General features: G+C 45.1%; 2 protein-coding genes across 2 annotated transcripts; one reads left to right on the forward strand and one right to left on the reverse strand.

Annotated features, from left to right (window-relative positions):
* RPL9 (ribosomal protein L9) lies at nt 1-5,192 on the reverse strand. The gene is made up of 8 exons (XM_064710288.1): nt 5,108-5,192; nt 4,705-4,751; nt 4,510-4,625; nt 3,587-3,682; nt 3,163-3,295; nt 1,681-1,761; nt 1,099-1,214; nt 1-114 (listed from the first exon to the last, which is right to left on the reverse strand). The coding sequence occupies exons 2-7, from the start codon at nt 4,748-4,750 to the stop codon at nt 1,108-1,110; spliced, it is 579 nt and encodes a 192-aa protein (XP_064566358.1). The 5' UTR covers nt 4,751; nt 5,108-5,192; the 3' UTR covers nt 1-114; nt 1,099-1,107.
* A 39-nt stretch (nt 5,193-5,231) lies between these two features.
* LIAS (lipoic acid synthetase) lies at nt 5,232-15,709 on the forward strand. The gene is made up of 11 exons (XM_064710289.1): nt 5,232-5,337; nt 6,388-6,560; nt 7,207-7,300; nt 8,067-8,147; nt 8,382-8,538; nt 10,312-10,369; nt 11,411-11,539; nt 12,242-12,387; nt 12,660-12,730; nt 13,519-13,630; nt 14,580-15,709. The coding sequence occupies exons 1-11, from the start codon at nt 5,260-5,262 to the stop codon at nt 14,630-14,632; spliced, it is 1,152 nt and encodes a 383-aa protein (XP_064566359.1). The 5' UTR covers nt 5,232-5,259; the 3' UTR covers nt 14,633-15,709.
* The last annotated feature ends 2,980 nt before the right edge of the window (nt 15,710-18,689 follow it).

Below are 18,689 nucleotides of genomic sequence, written 5' to 3' on the forward strand. Positions count from 1 at the left end.
TCAAGATAGGAAATAAGAGTTTATTCCAGTAAGCCTCCAAGGGTATTATCACCTTGCACCAGCTGGAATAGCTGGACAATGTCTCACGGTAAATACCGCTGGGGGTGCAGACAGCTGTAAATAAAACATAGAGAGCTTTTAGAAAGAGTTTAGCAGTGCAAATGTGAAACTGAACCTTTATAACCCTTTGATGTTTATTTATCTGATGATTTTAATGCAAGACAGACATTAATAGTTTAAAGAATTTGATTTTACACAGACAAGATTACTTAAAGATGCCTTCAAGCACAACAACTCAACTGTTCAACAAGTGTAGTAAGTTGCTCCTTCTCTCAAGACACTTGGAACAATACTAAAAGTTATTTTTTCAGAGGCCTGCAAATACTTGGTATCTGGAGGATGACTGATAAAAAAATGGGTTTATGAAACTCACTTCATCTACATCCTGCCTCAAGCTTAGGCACACAGCACAGAATTTATTTGCAAGTCAGACTGTCTCATCCTGCACAGCTGTTTTGTACTGTGTAAGGAACCACACACAGCTGAATGCATTCCTTTAGCAGTTACAATTCCTAAATTATCCCCAAATGCTCCTACTCAACTTCAGTAACAATGCCCATGGACAATGTAAATAGTTGTCCTTGTTAAATTGACCTGTTTACCAGCATTTACCTATTAACTGCTCAGAAGGCCTTTACAGATAAACTGGGCCCTGTCCACCACTTCAGTGAGGGCAGTGGCCAACCAGCAGGAACATGAGTTTGAGATCTTCTCTGTAAATCAGTCTATTAGGCCAGGACTGCTGTTTTTAAATCTCAGCTAGCACTGCAGCTTGCATTCACAATGCAGAGTACAGCACTGCAGAGACAGGTTTTCTCCACACAGCAGCAAAATGCCAAGTTGATGAAAGATGGAAAACTGATGTTGAAAGACCTCCCAAAATTCAAGTTTTATGATGCATCTTATGACATGTTTTACAAACAAAATTTCATCCCTATTGGGAACCTGTTTAACCATGGCCATGTTGAAACAGATAAACCTTGTCAAGTCCCCATCTCTACACAGAAGATGTACACAGTGTATTAAGATGATACCAACCTGTGAGTTTTACTCATCTGCCTGCTGCACTGTTCCCTTCTCAGAAACATAGATACCATCCAAGAATTTCCTGATATCTTTGTTCTTGACTGTGGTGGCTTGCTGGATCAAAGCAGCTGCAGACAAAGTGAGACCATTAGCACAAAGCCTAAAGGTCCAAGCCAGCTTGTAGCCTTTGTTTATGCTCCAGTATTTCATCTAACAAACAGGACAGTCATCTAGAGACAGGAATTACCAACTTTAAATCCTGTAAGGTCTAATGAAAATAGGATGCATTTCACTGAGCCCAACTCGGGGCAGTGGCACTTCATCACTGCACACACGTACAAATGAAAAGCTGAAAAGTTTGGTGCCAAAAAGGCCGTAAGTGCTGACCTGAAGAAGGTTCTGCAGAATTGTAAAAACACCTTTAAGCTTAGAAAGAGTAAGGAACTATGAAAAGCAATTACAGTGACTAGAGCAAAAAGAAAATCTGTGCTGTTGTTTACCTCAGGGTTTGAGGTAAAGCGTTTGCTAAGCTGCCATCTTCAGATAAAAGTTTCCATACAATTTTCCACACATCACACATCTACTTTCACAAACCTGAATTGGAGACCAGCTCAATGTCATTCCCTTCAAGGATCAGCTCATCTTTCTGGGCCTGAGATACTGCACAGGTAACACCTATGGAAAGGCAAACACATAATCCACACTGTTGAAGGTGTGAAGTGTATTAAACAAACAATATTAATGTCCTGTCCCAATTTACATATCTAAACACTAGTGTTCAAGACAATAATTAGCTTCCATGACTTTGTTAAATTTAGAGAGTCCCTCAAATCCATTCCAGGGCTGTCCTCCCTCACAATTTCAATTAAAGATCAGTGCAAGTCATGCTCTGGAGTGAATAAAGTTATACTCCTGCTTACCCCTTATTACATTAGAGCATCAATCACCAACACTGTGTACAAGCCAGCACTTTGCCAGCACAGCTCTGTCAGCAAGGTGGTGCCATCTCCCACAGGCTCGTGCTCATTAAGGCAACACTGGAGTCAGCAATCACAGGACAATCAAAGCCATTAAAAACCACCTGCCCCCTGTCATGTCACGTACTGTGTTTACACTGGCAATGGTGTAACACTCACAAGGAGTAAACATGATGGCATTCAAGAATCTGACAGGAAACTTGAATTTTTAAGAGGAGCAACATACGTTTTCACAGTTTCATCTACTTAATCAACAGATATCAGATTTTAAGCCAGCCTATTACTAACAGTAAATGCTAACTTAAAAAAAATCAAATACAATAATCAAACCCACCTTTAATATCCTACAGTAAATCAAAAACCCTGTAACTCTGCTGCACTGTTATCTACCAGTGTTGTGGGACGACAAGTTCTGATGCATTCCTCTAGACTCACCTCAAAATACTATCAGTCACATTAAATATCCTTACCCATGCCCTCACCAGAAATTAATTGGAAAAAACCAAATGGATAAGGGATGTCTTTCCTACAGTCTTTATGTACCTGTTTATGACAGGTTTTGTTGCCTTCTTTCAGAAATTTAAGAAGCTCCATCAAGTGCCTGCTTTTCTGTTAGATATTTTACTGGAACTCCAAGTGTGCAAGATATAAAAACAGCTAATAAGATGATAATTTCTAAATTAATTTGAATGCTCCTAGATAATCAGCAAATTCAAACTAGAACACCTTAAAGACCAAAACTACAATGTGGTATGAAACTAGTTCCTGTGCAGTGTTTTAAAACAGAAATGCAAATCTAACACTAAGCAGCTGCCAAGTATCAACAGTGTTAAGATCTTCCAGCGACTGAAGTAAATCCTGGATCCCTTGTACTACAGTAACTAACTCCAGACTGGTTGTTAGCTAACTCTCACTAGTAAAACTACAGAGGCATTACTAATAATAAACGTGAACAGTGGCAATGGTAGCATAAGAAGATTACATCAATTCAGACAAGCACAGGCTGCTCCAACAATTATTCATCCTCTTGCATTCTCAGTGGCAAGCAGCTTGGAAAGCCTAGCTAGAAGCAGCAGGATGGAGCTGCAGAGAGGCTCACCTGGCCTCATCCTCACTCTGCGGATGTACTTCTCCCCCAGGAAGTTGCGGATCTCCACCAGCGAGCCGTTCTCCTGGATCACCACGTTGATGGGGAAGTGAGCGTACACCGAGCGCATCTTGTAGCGGAAGCCCTGGGCAGGGAGGGACACAAGCGCACACTGAAACAGGCCCACAGGCAGAACGTGCACCAGGCTGCCAGGGAAACTACAGCCCAGGTGCAGCAACAGCTCCTGGGAAAGGGCAGAGACATTCATCCTCCCCTCCACCCCCAGAACCTGCCTGACAGCAAAGGCAAGACAAAAAGCACAAGGAGAAAGAAGCTGCATCCTGGATGCTTAGCAGTGCTCTCCCTCCACAAAGGAAAAGGCCCTCGCTGCAAGTAACAAAAGGGCAGCAGTGATCTGGCTCCCAACACAACTTACCAGAGTGACGCCCTTGATCATGTTCTGTACATGGCTGCAAATCGTGCGAACTGTGGCCAGCTCCTTTCTGTTACCCCACCACTTGTCGACACGCAGCTGCATCAAAAATCACATTGACAAAGCTTTCAGCTCACTTCAAAACCAGCAACAAAACAACTTTGTGAAAAACCAAACGTGGAACAAAACTTTCAGATAAACTACGTAAAGCCCACCAAACAAAAACACAGAACTGTTTTGTTTATTTGACACACTACTTACTAAAGGCCCACCTGGTTCCTCTTTTAAATCCTAACCTGAGACATGGGAGAAACGTTTGTTTTCTTCAGGTCTTGCCACTAACAAGTCTTCAAAAGAGCTGAGGTAGATAAATATACAATCTTGAGCTAAAGAATGCATTAGCAATTGCTAAGCATATTGTTCTAAAGTCTGCCTCCTATGCACAATCGACTTAAACACTCTGTGAGGATCCGCTGTTTTAATGAAACACTCAATCATTGTGAAACGGTAGCTGAAATCAGTCACTCGATATTTTCTTATACTTTTTGAGGCAATATGAAAAATCATGCACTTATTTATCTCTCCTCTCCTAATATAACTTGCAGTTTATGGAAATCCAAAAAAAATATTTTTCTCCTCTAAAAACGCCAGTTTGTAGAACAGCATACAGTAACCAACCCCTTTTCCTGTAACTGTCACTACAGAAGAATGCAATCTACGCATTCACCCCCACAGTGCCCGAGGAGGCGCCACGCTTCCCACCAGACCAACCTCTCTCAGAAAACACAGGAATAAGCAAAACCTACCTAACAAGCCACTCGCTGCTGAACGTTTTTGGTCACTCTCCTCCACCACCAAGAAGTTTTTAAGCCAACTATAAAGCTCTCGCCTGTCTCCGGGCAGCAAAGGACCTGTGCAGCACCCACCTTCTTGTGCTTCTTCCCCAGGAGGGACAGCTCCACGTTGATGTGGTTGAAATCCCTCCTCAAGGTTCCTCGGGGCCCCTTCACGATGACCGTCCGGCCCTTCAGCGAAACTCCCACTGCGGACCAAAGGCGGACACGCGTTACGGGCTGCGGGGGCGGCCCGGCCGGCGCCTCCCGCCCGCGGCGCGGACTGACCTTGCTCGGGGATGTCCACAGTCTGGTTGCTGAGGATGGTCTTCATCCTGCGGGAGACAACGACAAACGCTGGAGACCCTCGCCCTTGTGCCCGCCGGGGCCCCGCCCGCTCCTCCCCTGTACGACCCGACGGCCCGTCCGCGCTGTCACCGCCGGGCTCCGCTCCCCGCAGCGGCGCCTCCCACCCGGGCCCGGAGCGCGGCGGCCTCAACGGGGCCTTGCCGGGAAGGCGCCGCCCCGGGGCCCTCTCGCGCAGGGTGCGGGACAGGAGGTGGCGGCGGGGCTCGGTACCGCCCTGGGGGGCTGCCCGTGCGCGGACGGGGCGCTGGGGAGCCGAACGCCGCGGATGGTCCCGGATTGTCCCGGAGATCCCGGGCGATCCCGGGGCCCCGCCAGCCCTCACCTTGCAGCGCACAGAGCCAAAAGAGACAGCGCATGACGTCATCACGTATTTGTAGTCTCTCCGGGGCTCGTGACGTCATCACGCCGAGGAAGCCGTCCGATAGGCAAGAGTAGCCGAGCGGGCCGAGCGCGTCGATCGGGCTGGGCGCCGCCATGTCGTTGCTGCTGCCGCAGGGCCGATGCGGGGCCGCCGCCGCTCGGGGGCTGCTGGTGCCCCGGGGCCGGGCCCGGGTGAGTCTCGCCGTGTGCCCCAGGGGCCGCCGGCAACACAACGGGCCGGGAGGGTGGGGGCCGCGATACGGCACGGCAGAGCAGAGCAGGAGAGACGCTGTGGGGCACACGGCGGTGCCGGTGCCGAGCGGGGCTGTGGCGGTGCGAGGCAGTGCGGGGTGGCCGCGGGCAGAGCCCGGGACAGACCGTCCCAGCCCCGTGCGGACACACGCATCCCCATGACACAGAGCCCCGGCCCCGCTCCTATGGACGCCCGGCAGCCCCGGGAACCCTGGCAAAGGCGCTTCCCGCGGTCCCGCAGCACCGCAGTGACCCGCACAACGTTATTCACAGAACCGGCTGCGTTGGAAACACCTCTGCGGTCATCGAGTCCAGGCTGTGACCCAGCACCAGCCCGTAACCACAGCACGGCACCGAGCGCCACGTCCAGCCCTGCCTTACACACCCCCAGGGACAGTGACCCCACCGCCTCCCTGGGCAGCCCGTTCCGATATCCAGTCACCGTTTCTGGGAAGAAATTCCTCCCAATGTCCAAACTAAACCTCAGTTTAAGTGCAGTTTAAGGCTGTTTCCTCTCACCCTGTCGCTGGTTGCCTGGGAGAAGAAGCCCATCCCCACCTGGCTCCAGCCTCCTTTCAGGCAATTGCAGAGACCGGTCAGTTCCCCCTGAGCCTCCTTTTCTCCAGCTGAGCACCCCCAGCTCCCTCAGCTGCCCCCCACAAGCCTGGGACTCCACACCCTTCCCCAGCTCCCTGTGCCTTCTCTGGACACGCTCCAGCCCCTCCGTGTCTTTCTTGCAGTCAGGCCCAGAACTGGACACAGGATTTGAGGTGTGGCTGCCCTAGTGCTGAATACAGGGGAATTGTGTGGTGTCATGATAGATAAGTCTGTTACATGTAGCTTAAAATAAAAAGAGGATTATACATTTAACTTAAAAGCCATTGGGAAAATGCTTACACAAAGCATGTGCTAACCAGCACAAAGGCAAATTGTCGTTTAGTGATGCCATCATGTCTGTTACTAAATAAATTACAATTTTGATTGCTTTAGGTGTCAGGAAGCCATGTGTGTAACCAGTATGGAACATCAGGTTCTTTACCAGGGGAAAAAAAAGAGCTCCTGCAAAATGGACCAGACTTACAGGACTTTGTCTCTGGAGATCTGTCAGACAAGAGCAGATGGGCTGACTATAAAGGCAATTTAAAGCGTGAGAAAGGAGAAAGGTAATAGTGATTTTAAACAACTTTAGTTGTTCCCCAGCATGATCTTGCATGTTTAGTAATAACTACAAAATGTATGCTCTGTGTCTTTATTAAATTTCACCCTACCATGTTGCAAATTTAAGGTTTATTTGAGAAAGGACAAGTGTCATTAACTTTAAATCCATAAAAAAATGTGGAGACATGGTGGTATGTTCTTGAGTGCCTGTAATTAAATTACAAATATGCATCAGTAGGTGAATATGTTGGAAAAGGTACTACTGATAGAGAAAACAAAAAATGAAGACTTAGGTTAAAATAGTTTAAGCCCCCATATTTCCAGTTATAGAGTGATGAGACTTTGTGATAGCTGTGCAATGTCTGCTGCCATTAATGGCTGCAGTGTCCAGTGTGGCACTGTTCAATCCCTCTGGAAGTCTGAACAGTTCTAAACGTTTCAATGACAACAATTCCCATGCTTGAGTGTTGGAATGATGATGAACAGGAAAGAGAAGTCTGATCTGGCCATGAATGATGTTAATTGCTGAGTTGTATCAGTTTTCAAGGGCTCTTTCTTTGTTGGAATCTGTAAGAAATTAAAATAAATCTATAAATAAAACTTACAGTGTAAGTAGTTTATAAATCTTTGTGTTTGCTTGGTGTTATTCAGGCTGCATCTTCCTCCATGGCTGAAAACAAAGATTCCCATGGGAAAGAACTACAATAAATTAAAGAATACCTTGAGAAGTTTAAATCTTCATACGGTAAGTCTGGCACCAACCAAGTGTTCCTGTAGAAGTAAGGCAGATTTTACATTTTTCTGTGTGGAGGACAGGTAGAAATCATGTCTTGCATGATCTTCAGAGCTGAAACCAAGCTCAGTGCTGATCCTTTTTGCTAGCAGTGAATTTTACCCCTAAAGAATAAGGGTAAATACAACAGATACAGTGTTTTTCCTACTGTGATTTTAAATACTGGGGTTTACTACTTACATCACCAGAGATTAGAAGATGCTATGTGTAACCGTTTTTAATGGAGACACACAGAATCTCAGAGTTACATACTTGATTTTCATGAAAAGAAACTGTGCAGATTTCATTAATTGTACTTTACAGATAGTAAAAAGCAGTGGGACTGCATAGAGGGGATTTTTTTTCTCTTTTTTTTCAGACAAAGTTCTTAGTTCTTTATGCTTTAATGAATCACATACTTTGTGAACATTTTATCAGTTCTTAAATTTAAAATATTAATGTTAAGGATAGTCTGTGCTAATTAATAAGACAGTTAGGTGGCTGAGCAGTTTTTGGAGTTTTGAAGTAGAGAAAATAAAGGTAATGGTTATCAGGAAGCAGTTCTCTTCCTATCTGTTCTACTGACTTGTTAAAAATAGCAGGGAATTCTTAACTTCATTTATCACAGAAGGAATTATGTTTTGTTTGTAGGTTACTATTAAAATCAATCAATAATATAATAAGTATTTTCAAAAATAATATGGAACAATGCAGGTACAGTACAGCCTTTCACCTCCAGGTGTGTGAAGAAGCACGTTGTCCCAACATTGGAGAGTGCTGGGGAGGTGGGGAATATGCCACAGCAACAGCTACTATTATGGTAAGTCATGAACCATTTCCTAAGTGTTCTGTTAATGTCTGGGCTGTTTCTACTCTATTGTTGGATCTTTACTGTAGTGGAGTGGGTTTCTTACAATAAAGTAACTAAAGTGCTTTAGAGTAAAGCACTGTCTTATTGTTTTTTTTGCTTACTGCTGTAGCTTATGCAGCTGTTTCCCAGCTGAGCTATAGTGGTATGTACTGTGTAAAGGTAGGAATGTCTTTCATGTTCCAGCTGATGGGTGACACGTGCACCAGAGGCTGCAGATTTTGTTCAGTGAAGACTGCCAAGAACCCCCCTCCGCTGGATCCGCAGGAGCCCTACAACACCGCCAAGGCCATCGCCGAGTGGGGCTTGGACTACGTGGTGCTGACCTCTGTGGACAGAGACGGTGCGTACCTGGGCTGTGCTGTGCCTGCCTGGGCTCTCCTGTGCCTGCCTGGGCTCTGCTGTGCCTGCCTGGGCTCTGCTGTGCCTGCCTGGGCTCTGCCAGTGCCTGCCTGGGCTCTGCTGTGCCTGCCTGGGCTCTGCCAGTGCCTGCCTGGGCTGTGCCAGTGCCTGCCTGGGCTCTGCTGTGCCTGCCTGGGCTCTCCTCTGCCTGCCTGGGTTCTCCTCTGCCTGCCTGGGCTCTCCTTGTGCCACCCTGAGCTCTGCCAGTGCCTGCCTGGGCTGTGCCAGTGCCTGCCTGGGCTCTCCTTGTGCCTGCCTGGGCTCTGCCAGTGCCTGCCTGGGCTCTGCCAGTGCCTGCCTGGGCTCTGCTGTGCCTGCCTGGGCTCTGCCAGTGCCTGCCTGGGCTCTCCTTGTGCCACCCTGAGCTCTGCCAGTGCCTGCCTGGGCTCTGCCAGTGCCTGCCTGGGCTCTCCTTGTGCCACCCTGAGCTCTGCCAGTGCCTGCCTGGGCTCTGCCAGTGCCATCCTGAGCTCTGCCAGTGCCTACCTGGGCTCTGCCAGTGCCTGCCTGGGCTCTGCCAGTGCCTGCCTGGGCTCTGCCAGTGCCTGCCTGGGCTCTCCTTGTGCCACCACCCTGAGTTCTACCAGTGCCTACCTGGGCTCTCCTCATGCCACCCACCGTGAGCTCCCACTGGTGTTCTGTGGCTACACACAGCCCCCAGGAGCATTCATCTGCACAGCTGCCCAGGAGGGCTGTGTTAAAGGAGACAACAATGCTGAAACTTTGCACAGTTCCTACATATTCTCAGTATTTCTCCATGTCTGGTGAAATACAATGGAAATTACACTCTTAATAAACATCAATAAATACCACAACACTAAATATATTTTATTAATTAATTTTTAGCAGAATGCATGCATGTACATCATGTCACCATGTTCTATTATTTGGATAGCAAAAAGGATACTGAAAAAAAAATCTTCGTCAAAGTGAAAGCCATCAAAAGGCCCAGGATGGCATCAAGGGCAGGGACATGCACCAAAGCTTGCCCAATTGATCCCCATTGAAATCACAAGATTTCATTTCCCTTCCCCAAAGGAAATGAAATTTCCCAAAAGGAAATGAAATTTCCTTTGGGGAAGGGAAACAAAATCTTGCGAAACAGAAAAGAAAGCCTTACAAACACTCTGGAAAGGTGATATGATCAAATGAAATGCAACTGAAAAAACCCCCAAAAAATGTATACAATACCATTACAGAACTTCCTTCTAAACACTAAACCTAGAATATAGTATATCTAACAAAACTGAAAGTTGTGTGTTTTCAAAGGAAGTAGGAAGTAGCTTCCTTGCAGGAGCTCCCTTGTGGTGACACCATATAGGTGAGGAAAGCCATTGTAAAAGCCGCTCAGTATAATGGAAAGTCCAGAGACTTCAAAGGGGCTTAAAAGAGCACTAATATATACTTCTCAATTTTTGTACAACTGTTTTTCAGACCAGAACCATAAATAGGTAAAGCCATTCGGTGCTCAGGGAGACAGGGAACCTAGAGACAGGTAAATCTGAGCTCTGCCCTAGACAATCATAGACTTTATGCAGAGGCTTGGTAGAATATATTTTGTAAGCCCTTGGCATAAGCGGTGAGACAAGACTGGGGTTTGACTGCTCTATTATTTTGCATTTAATGTTTGAATTGGATGTGTTTTTTGGCTTTGCTGTTAAGTAAATACATTTCTTGAACAGAAAGATTAACTGAATAATTGCAATGCTTCTAGATCTGCCTGATGGTGGAGCGGAACACTTTGCAAAGACAGTCCGGCATCTGAAGGAAAGGTGTGTCATTGATGTATTACTGTTGTTAAAACTTCAGAATGTTTTGCTGCATGTAGGTCACAGCTCCTTCAGCTGGGTTATTCCAGGGGCCATGCAAATACAAAAGTCTGCCTCTAGCCTGTCTGTACCCCCCTTTTTTTTTCTTTTTTTTCTCTTTCTTCATCTTTCTCATAGAATGCCCCCAAACTGTTTTGAATTTGGATGCATTTCCAATTCATCCCAGGCTTATTTAAAGCTAAGCACTGGATTCTTTCTTTGAGCAGACAGCTGGTTTCCAGGAAATTAATACATTCTTCTGAGGTATGTTCATTCCTGAAGCTTGGGCTCAAACACAGCAGTTAGGTAACTCTGTCACCATGTGACCAAAGGAGTCTGGTTTCTCATTCAGCAGTGATCAAATTGCTTTTCATTTTGCCTCAGTGGCTATTTCCAAGTCTGTGATTGTATCTTCCTCCTTTCCCTGGCTGTGCTGCCTTCACCCTACATCGGTGCCCTGTATGCCATTCAACAGCACGCTTGCCTGCTTGCAGAATTCATTTGTATAAGTTTATTTAAGTCTTCATCCAGTGTATCTTTGGGGTTGAAGGGTTCCTGCAGTTTTCCCCACCAGCCTTTTTGAGCTGAAATCAGGCTCCTGAACACCAAGACTAGATTCTAGACTCAGTCTTCTTATTCCAGTAGCAGAATTATAGCTCCTCTCTATTTTGGAGCTATGATCTTAAACAAAACAAATTCCTGGTTTTACTGATGTGAGCTGAATTACAGCAGAAGCCAAATAATAAATATAAAAGCAATTCCAACAGTCTCTCAAACATTTGCACGCACCGTTTGTATTTTTTTAATGTGTCTTTGTTGCCGGTTAACTTAATACGAGTTTGTTATAATGTATTTGCAGAAACCTGTTGGTTTGGAATTATCCTGAGTTAACTTTGCTTTGCTTATTAGAGTGTCATGTCTTCAGTTATGGGGATATGGGGATTTTTTAGCAAGAGGGACACAAAATGCCACAACGCATGTGTGCCTTTTGTCTCTCGTTTTCAGGAATCCAAAAATCCTGGTGGAATGCCTTACTCCCGATTTCCGAGGTGACCTTAAAGCAGTGGAGAAAGTCGCCTCGTCGGGGCTGGATGTGTATGCTCACAACGTGGAGACGGTGCCGGCGCTGCAGAGGTGAGCAATGGCTCTGGGTGTACCGGGCGCGGAGCGGGACCGGGCTTTGGGGCCGGCTGTGTAGCGGGGCCGGGCTGTGGGGCCGGCTGTGTAGCGCGGCCAGGCGCGGAATGAGGCCAGGCTGTGGGGCCGGCTGTGCAGCGGGGCCGGGCTGTGGGGCCGGCTGTGCAGCGGGGCCGGGCTGTGGGGCCGTGCGCGGAGTGAGGCCGGGCTGTGGGGCCAGGCTGTGGGGCCGGCTGTGCAGCGGGGCCGGGCTGTGGGGCCAGGCGCGGAATGAGGCCAGGCTGTGGGGTCGGCTGTGTAGCGGGGCCGGGCTGTGGGGCCGTGCGCGGAATGAGGCCAGGCTGTGGGGCCGGCTGTGTAGCGGGGCCAGGCGCGGAATGAGGCCAGGCTGTGGGGTCGGCTGTGTAGCGGGGCCGCGCCCGTTCCCGTTCCCGGCTTGCCCCGCGCGTGTGCCGCCGAGCCCGCCGGCAGGGGGCGCTCGCGGCGCGGGCCCGGTCCGGTCGGTGCCGCCTCACGGGGCGCCCCAGCCCGGCCGCGGTGCCTGAGCCGGGCCCGGCCCGGTGCCGGTGTCCGACTGGGCGGCCCAAAACCCTTTGCTCCGCCGCTTCGCAGAAATTGGCAGAACGCGCCTGTGCTGGCGTCTCTAACTTCTCTGTGCCCTTCCACGTGTTTTCCCCCTTGTGCTGGAAATGCGCGAAGGAAGGTCCGCGACCCCCGAGCCAACTTTGAGCAGTCGGTCCGAGTGCTGAAACACGCTAAAGAGGTCCAGCCCGGCGTCATTTCCAAAACCTCCATCATGCTGGGGCTAGGCGAGACGGATGAACAAGTATATTCCACAATGAAATGTAAGTTGGTGCCTAAGAAGATGCCAGAATTCCTAGGTATGAATTTTACTGCGTTGGAAAACAATTGTAAGCATCTTTGCCTGTACATGCCTATCAGTTTGCTGGTGCAGGAACTGTTTTCCAAGTTCCATTGAAAAACAATAATTTGGTTTAAAAAGACTGAATTTCTGAAATATTTTGTTTTCTTATAGCTTACAGGTTCAATTTGACAGGTAAATTCATGATTTTCCTTGTGATCCTTCCGCCACTAACGAGGAATTTTGTTTTTACAGTATTGCGGGAAGCAGATGTGGATTGTTTGACCCTTGGACAGTACATGCAGCCAACAAAACGTCACCTAAAGGTAAAAGTGCCTTTAATTTACAGGCAGAGTTAAGGTCCTTGCACAGTCATCCTTACTCTAACTGCAGATGTTGGGAAAAACTTCCTTCCTTGTTTAGCCTGACAGTGATCATCTGTTAGGGGCTCTTCACTAAAAATGACCTCAGGCACCGCGGCCGGGCTGGGGCGCCCCGTGAGGCGGCACCGACCGCACCGGGCCCTTGTGTCTTCTGCAGACTTGCCAGTGCTAGTTTCTGCTGTCAGCCAGGGAGACAGCTGGAGCTGAGGCATGGTTCTGGAAAACAAGAGCTTCAGTGTATGTCTAACATAATTGCTCAAGCCAGTGCCCCTTTGCTGTCCTGCAGCCTCTCCCTTAGTGGTGCCCCTTCAGCTGGGATATTTACCATTTTCTGCTTCTGCAGTCTGTCCAGAAATTCACTCTCTGTTCTGTTCCTGTGTTTCACTGAATTAACTGTTAGTAAAGAGATTTGTAGGACTATTGTGGTTTTTCACTAACTTGGCCAGAAAAAAAAGGTTTGCTCGAAGGGACCATTCAAAAACAGAATGAAGAAAATTGTAAAGCAACAACTAGAGATTAAATTCTGAACTTTTCAGCTAAATATGTAAAACATATAAAACACATTTGTTTGGTAGAAAGCAAAGCAAAAATGCTGTTTGTGACTTCACTGATGAAAGCTTTGGAGTGAGAAATTTTGAACTTGTAACATAGCTGTATTTCATTTCACTGTATGCTAGCTATAGCAATTTCCTTTGCATTAGCACCTGAGCAAAATTAATTCTTTCCCCCAGGTGGAAGAGTACATAACTCCTGAGAAGTTTAAGTACTGGGAAAAAGTAGGAAATGATCTTGGATTCCATTACACTGCTAGTGGGCCTTTAGTGCGTTCTTCCTATAAAGCAGGTAAATTACTGAAAGGCATTGGGTTATTTAGCATGTAACATTTTATTATACAAAACTAAAACAGTGAAGTAATGTGCATCAAAGCTCACCTTAGCTCAAGGACACCTCATAGAGTTATCATCTGTATTTTAAAAATTACTTAAACTGCTTCCTGTAGGTCATCCAAATGCATCAGTATGACAGTAATTAGTATTTGTACAATTGCAGTGCTGCTTAACCTGTTTTTTTTTTCAAACCTATTCTGTACTATACTTAATGTGTGAGGCAGGATAGAGGGTACCAAATTTTCAAGTTTTCCTCCATGTTCTGTCTCTTGGATGCTTCTGGGTTCAGTGAGGTCCCTGGTTGTGTTGCAATTTTGTTGCTATAGGCAGAATTTATTTACAATGCTTTAAAAATAATTAGAGGCACTTACAGCAGTGCTTTTTCTGATAAAGCCCTGGGTATGAAGTAGCAGCTGATATTAATGGAACTGTGGTGTGGGTACAGCATCACACTTTTTCCTAAGGAAGGAGAGAGAAGACTCATCTGGGGTACTGTGCTGCTCAGTCTGTTTTAATGACAGCTCAAACAAGATTTATAGCTGGTTTCGCTACAACTTGCTGACACTTTATGAAGCAGGAATTAAATTTTAATTAAATCAATTCACTTTTGCCTGTTGTAATGGACAAAGCAACAGAGCTATTTCATAAAACTGGACAGGAGGAAAATCAGGATTTTAGGAGTGGAGGGATGCTGTGTTGGATTATAGTTTTGAGGGTTTTTTAGATTCCTGCTGTATGTATTGGAAATGCTGTTATATATAATTGAAATCCTATAAAGTAACTGGTGAAAACAATTGTATTGTAGAGTAGAACACTCATGTTAAATAAGAATGTATTCTTCTGCCTTATTTTATTGAAATACCTACAAATCATTTCAGTTTCTATTTTATTTTCCTTTTAATCAGGTGAATTCTTCTTGAAGAACTTGGTAGAAAAAAGAAAGACAAAAGCCATCTGAAAATGAGAATGAACCTATTTAAAGCAGCCAGTTTTAAGAATCCTTTTTTCAGTGCATAATTATACTCAGTTCCAGAAATGCAGAAGAACAGATGGTGGCTATATGAATAAACTTACTATCTTTCCAGAACCATTTTTTCTCATCAAAACACATTAATTTACCTCATTTCTTCAGGCAAGGCTACAGCAACAGAATACTTGAGTGTTCAGCAAAAAGACAGAAGATAGAACCGATTTTGAAAGAGTGGTGGAACTGAGATGGAAGAAACAAACATAAGCTGGGAACAGAGACTGGGCAGATTTATAGGTCTGCTACAGCAGTCAGCACTGCTGCAGTGAATACCTGTGAAGGTGCTGACAGGAACTAGAAAGGCACGATACTGTGGTGTATCTTACATTATGTAACATAAGCTGGCAGGGGCTCTGGGCACTATAGGAGTTCTAAAGAAAGACTGTGTGTGATCATGCACCAGATTAGGGCTTTCTTGAACTCTGCCAGAGAAAGTTCAGTGATACTCCTTCAAAAGATTGTATCTCTTTGCTGCACCAGAGAAAAAGAGCTGTACCATTCTGACAGCTAAAGCTTTTCCAGAGCTTGCCTGTCTCCAAGTGTGAGCCTTGGTGCATACAAGGTATCAAACAAAAGAAAACAAAATGTCCTTTCTGGCAAGACAATTAACCCTGTGTAGATACCATTAATTTAAATAATTAATAATTTATAAATAATTAATTATTTCTGTGAAAAATCAGAGTTGGTGTAGGAGCATAAATGGAGCTACCCCTACTTTACGTACATGACTGTAAGAAACCCCACTGAGCTGCACAGATGCTTCTTTGGTATTGAGTATGCAGAACTGCAGTTCTGTGCAGTGCTCCTGTTGCATGGCTGTTGTCTTGTCATTAAAGGAAAGTTAAAACCCCAGTGGGTTGTGTTTGGTGGGTCTGGTTACTTGCCCCTTGAGGCTTGCTCTGGCTGCTAAATGTGAGTGCAGAGAGTGAACCACATTGTGGGTAAAACATGAAATCCACTGTATATCACACTAAGCTCATGCAGAAATAAAAACATGGCATACATTAACAGCTCTACTTGCCTCTCTTTACAGCAGTAATACCAATGATTCTCTCCCTAATGCTCAGCTCTGGACATTGAATACCATCTCTGAACTAACCTGACCTGTATCTTTGTCATTTGGGAAACATCCCAGGACTTGGCTATCTGGCCCAAAACTCCCATCATGCAGGAATTCTATGACTGGCTCCAGGACTTTTCTAAACTCCTGCAGTCTGTAGAAAGAGAGTGGACCCTGCACACCCACCAACTCAGCAAGATGACAGAAAGAAGACATCTACCAAGATAATATATCTGAGAAACTTGTATGAAATAATATTGTACACCTGAGGCCAGTGATGCACAGCTGACACTTCACAAAATGAAGTACAGCAATATGAACACATTATGAAGACAAGACTTTAACCTAGAAGGAATGTACCAATTCACCAGTGTAAGGGGCAGTGTGAGCCATGAGGAACAAAGGGGAAGAAGGGATAAACAAGAGTAGCTGTACTTTGTAAGGGCAGAGAGACAGGCAAGGCTGGTTTTTTAAAATAAACAATATTATTAATAAATTCTAAAAATCAAAAGGTCCGATTGCTAGTTATGGAAAGCCCAGGTGTATTTTGAGCCAAAAATGTCCTGCTTCAGCTAAAGTACACATGAGTACTAGAGCAGGGAAAGGAAATTTCCATTGCAAGGAAATTCAGCACTCCCTCCACTGCAGCAGACATAGAGGGTTGCAATGTCAACTCCAGGATACCCGCACATTTAACAGCTGCCAGCCTTTATTTGAGGTCCGGCTGCAAAGAATGTTTTTGACTTGCCTACAGAGCAGATTTAACAGAATATGACTTTAGCTTCTGCCAAGTTACTGCTCTTTCAGCATATCAGCACCAGAAATACAGAAAAAAGGAGCTCTGAGCCACACAGCCATTATCAAACAAGAGAACATTGCACAGTGACTTCCTTACAGTTAGAAAAATGTTTCTTGAAACACAGTCCAGTATTGCATCATGTTAAAATTATCCTGTGAGTTGCTGCTGGGTGTTTCAGAGGATGATTTCATGCCCTTACACAACTGTCTGCCAGCTGTCTGGTACCCAGTGTCAGAAGCTACACCAGCTTTTCTAGCTGCATGTTTTACTGTGGATTCTAGAGAAAGTCATACTTTGACTTCATAGATTGGAGAGGGTCTGTGCCTGGTTTTTTTCAACATCTGGGGACAAGCCCTGAAGTTCTTTTCCTAGTTACAAATTCCTGCTTGTACAGGCTGACTTCCCCTATTGCCCATTCAGTTTTTTCCATAACTATGTGTTAAAGCACCAAACTCTCACAAATATCCTTTTTGTAATTCAGCAAAGGTTTCATGACTGTTTAGCTGAAGTTTCATGTTTGGTGGCATTTTCATTTTGTATGTCAATCATGCCATTCTGTCAGTTTGATTCACAAAGCAGCTATAAAATATTTTAAGAAATATTAATCATCCTTGTAGCCAGAAAAACATTAAACTGAGTTTTGGGAATAAGATTTAGAGTTGACACAGACAGTTTAAAAGAATGAATAGTCTTTTTGGCATCATCACATCAAACTACTACACTGTCTGAAACATAATTAAATGTTATTCATAGAGAATTGTTGCATCTTCCAGTAACTGCAAGTCCTTAGGTGAACTGAACACTGGCTTTGTCAATTTAAAAACAGTTTTTAATTTTTTCCTACTTGATGAATAATTCATATTGGTGTCCCCTCCATTAAAAAAGTGAAGCATTTATGCTTGTTTATTACCACATGTGGTAACTTCTTGCAAGTGTTCAACTTAGAGCAGAATTTTTAGCTTGAATCCACCATTCCTAAATCAGATCTCCATTATGCTTCCTTCATTGTTTAACAATTAAATTTCAAGTTTAGATGTTGAACAATATTATAGCACTACAAAAACCTGAAATGAGACGTATAAACTTTTTGGTCAATACAAAATCTCACCCCTAACTGCTACTATAATAACTAGTCTTGGTCAAAAATGTGTGTTCTCTTCACTTGGAATAATCTTGGCTGCTGCTGCTATTGTACTCCTGGAACCAGACTCGTTTCAGCTGCACAAAAACATGAACACACATACTCAGAACAAAAACAGTACATCTTGCCTGGCACTTACAATTTGTGTACATCTTGCATAAGACCCAATTTATGCATTCTGTATCATACCACTTCTAGACTTGTATTAAATCCCGATTTTCTTCAGCTGTTATGTTCTTGTGGTATTTTTGCAGTGCAAAGCAGTGTTACCATGGAATTGCATTTTAAGAACCCCGTAAAAAGAATTTCAGAGCTCAGGAGTCTGTTGGTCATGTTACACAATTCTCACCCAGAATGACATGCTGGAACATCCATACACAAAGACCCTATTAAACCCCATCTCTTACATCCACCACTCAAGCTTTCGTGACAGGAACTCAGGTCATCTCCAGTTCTTATTTCCCTGATAACTGTACTCTGAAGACAATGGCTGATGATTCAAGGTGCTGCACAAGCTTCTGAAGCTCTTCCTTTTGGCCTGTGGGAAAGTTCTCTCGCATATATGCAAGGTATGTATTGCTGTATCCTGAAGGAATGCCCCGCTGGATTCATCCCCCAGTCCTCCCACTAAAAGAAGGCAGCCACCAAGAATCTAAGTTGATTTGACTTGAAGATCAAGCAAGGGAAATGCCAGTACTAGTTTTACTGCTCTCAAGAAAGGATCTGCTGCTCCCCCTTTGCTAAGAGAGGGAAGTGAGAGTGATCCCACTGTAATGAACTTGGCCATTCTTTAGTATCTTTATGACTAACCCACAAATCACAATTCAAGGCTTTGACTAATTCTGCAGGAGAAACAGCGTAGCAATAGGGGTAACAATGCTTAGTTTTCCCATCTCTTTTGGATGGCTTCTGAAAAGCCACTGGAATCTCAGGAACAATTTCATATTCCTAAAAGGAGCAATTCTTCACACAAGAGTAAGAGCTCATC

Source organism: Zonotrichia leucophrys, chromosome 4 (genome assembly GCF_028769735.1).
Source record: "Zonotrichia leucophrys gambelii isolate GWCS_2022_RI chromosome 4, RI_Zleu_2.0, whole genome shotgun sequence".
Lineage (NCBI taxonomy): Eukaryota > Metazoa > Chordata > Aves > Passeriformes > Passerellidae > Zonotrichia > Zonotrichia leucophrys.

What these genes read in the sequence shown, in the direction of transcription:
- LIAS (XM_064710289.1), top strand. Translation starts at nt 5,260, where the DNA reads ATGTCGTTGCTGCTGCCGCAGGGCCGATGCGGGGCCGCCGCCGCTCGG. An exon ending in TGCCCCGGGGCCGGGCCCGG is followed by an intron (nt 5,338 to 6,387) that starts GTGAGTCTCGCC and finishes TGATTGCTTTAG; the next exon opens with GTGTCAGGAAGCCATGTGTG. An exon ending in ACGGTGCCGGCGCTGCAGAG is followed by an intron (nt 11,540 to 12,241) that starts GTGAGCAATGGC and finishes AAATGCGCGAAG; the next exon opens with GAAGGTCCGCGACCCCCGAG.
- RPL9 (XM_064710288.1), bottom strand. Translation starts at nt 4,750, where the DNA reads ATGAAGACCATCCTCAGCAACCAGACTGTGGACATCCCCGAGCAAG. An exon ending in TGATCAAGGGCGTCACTCTG is followed by an intron (nt 3,296 to 3,586) that starts GTAAGTTGTGTT and finishes CTCCCTGCCCAG; the next exon opens with GGCTTCCGCTACAAGATGCG. An exon ending in TGAGCTGGTCTCCAATTCAG is followed by an intron (nt 1,215 to 1,680) that starts GTTTGTGAAAGT and finishes CTTTGTCTGCAG; the next exon opens with CTGCTTTGATCCAGCAAGCC.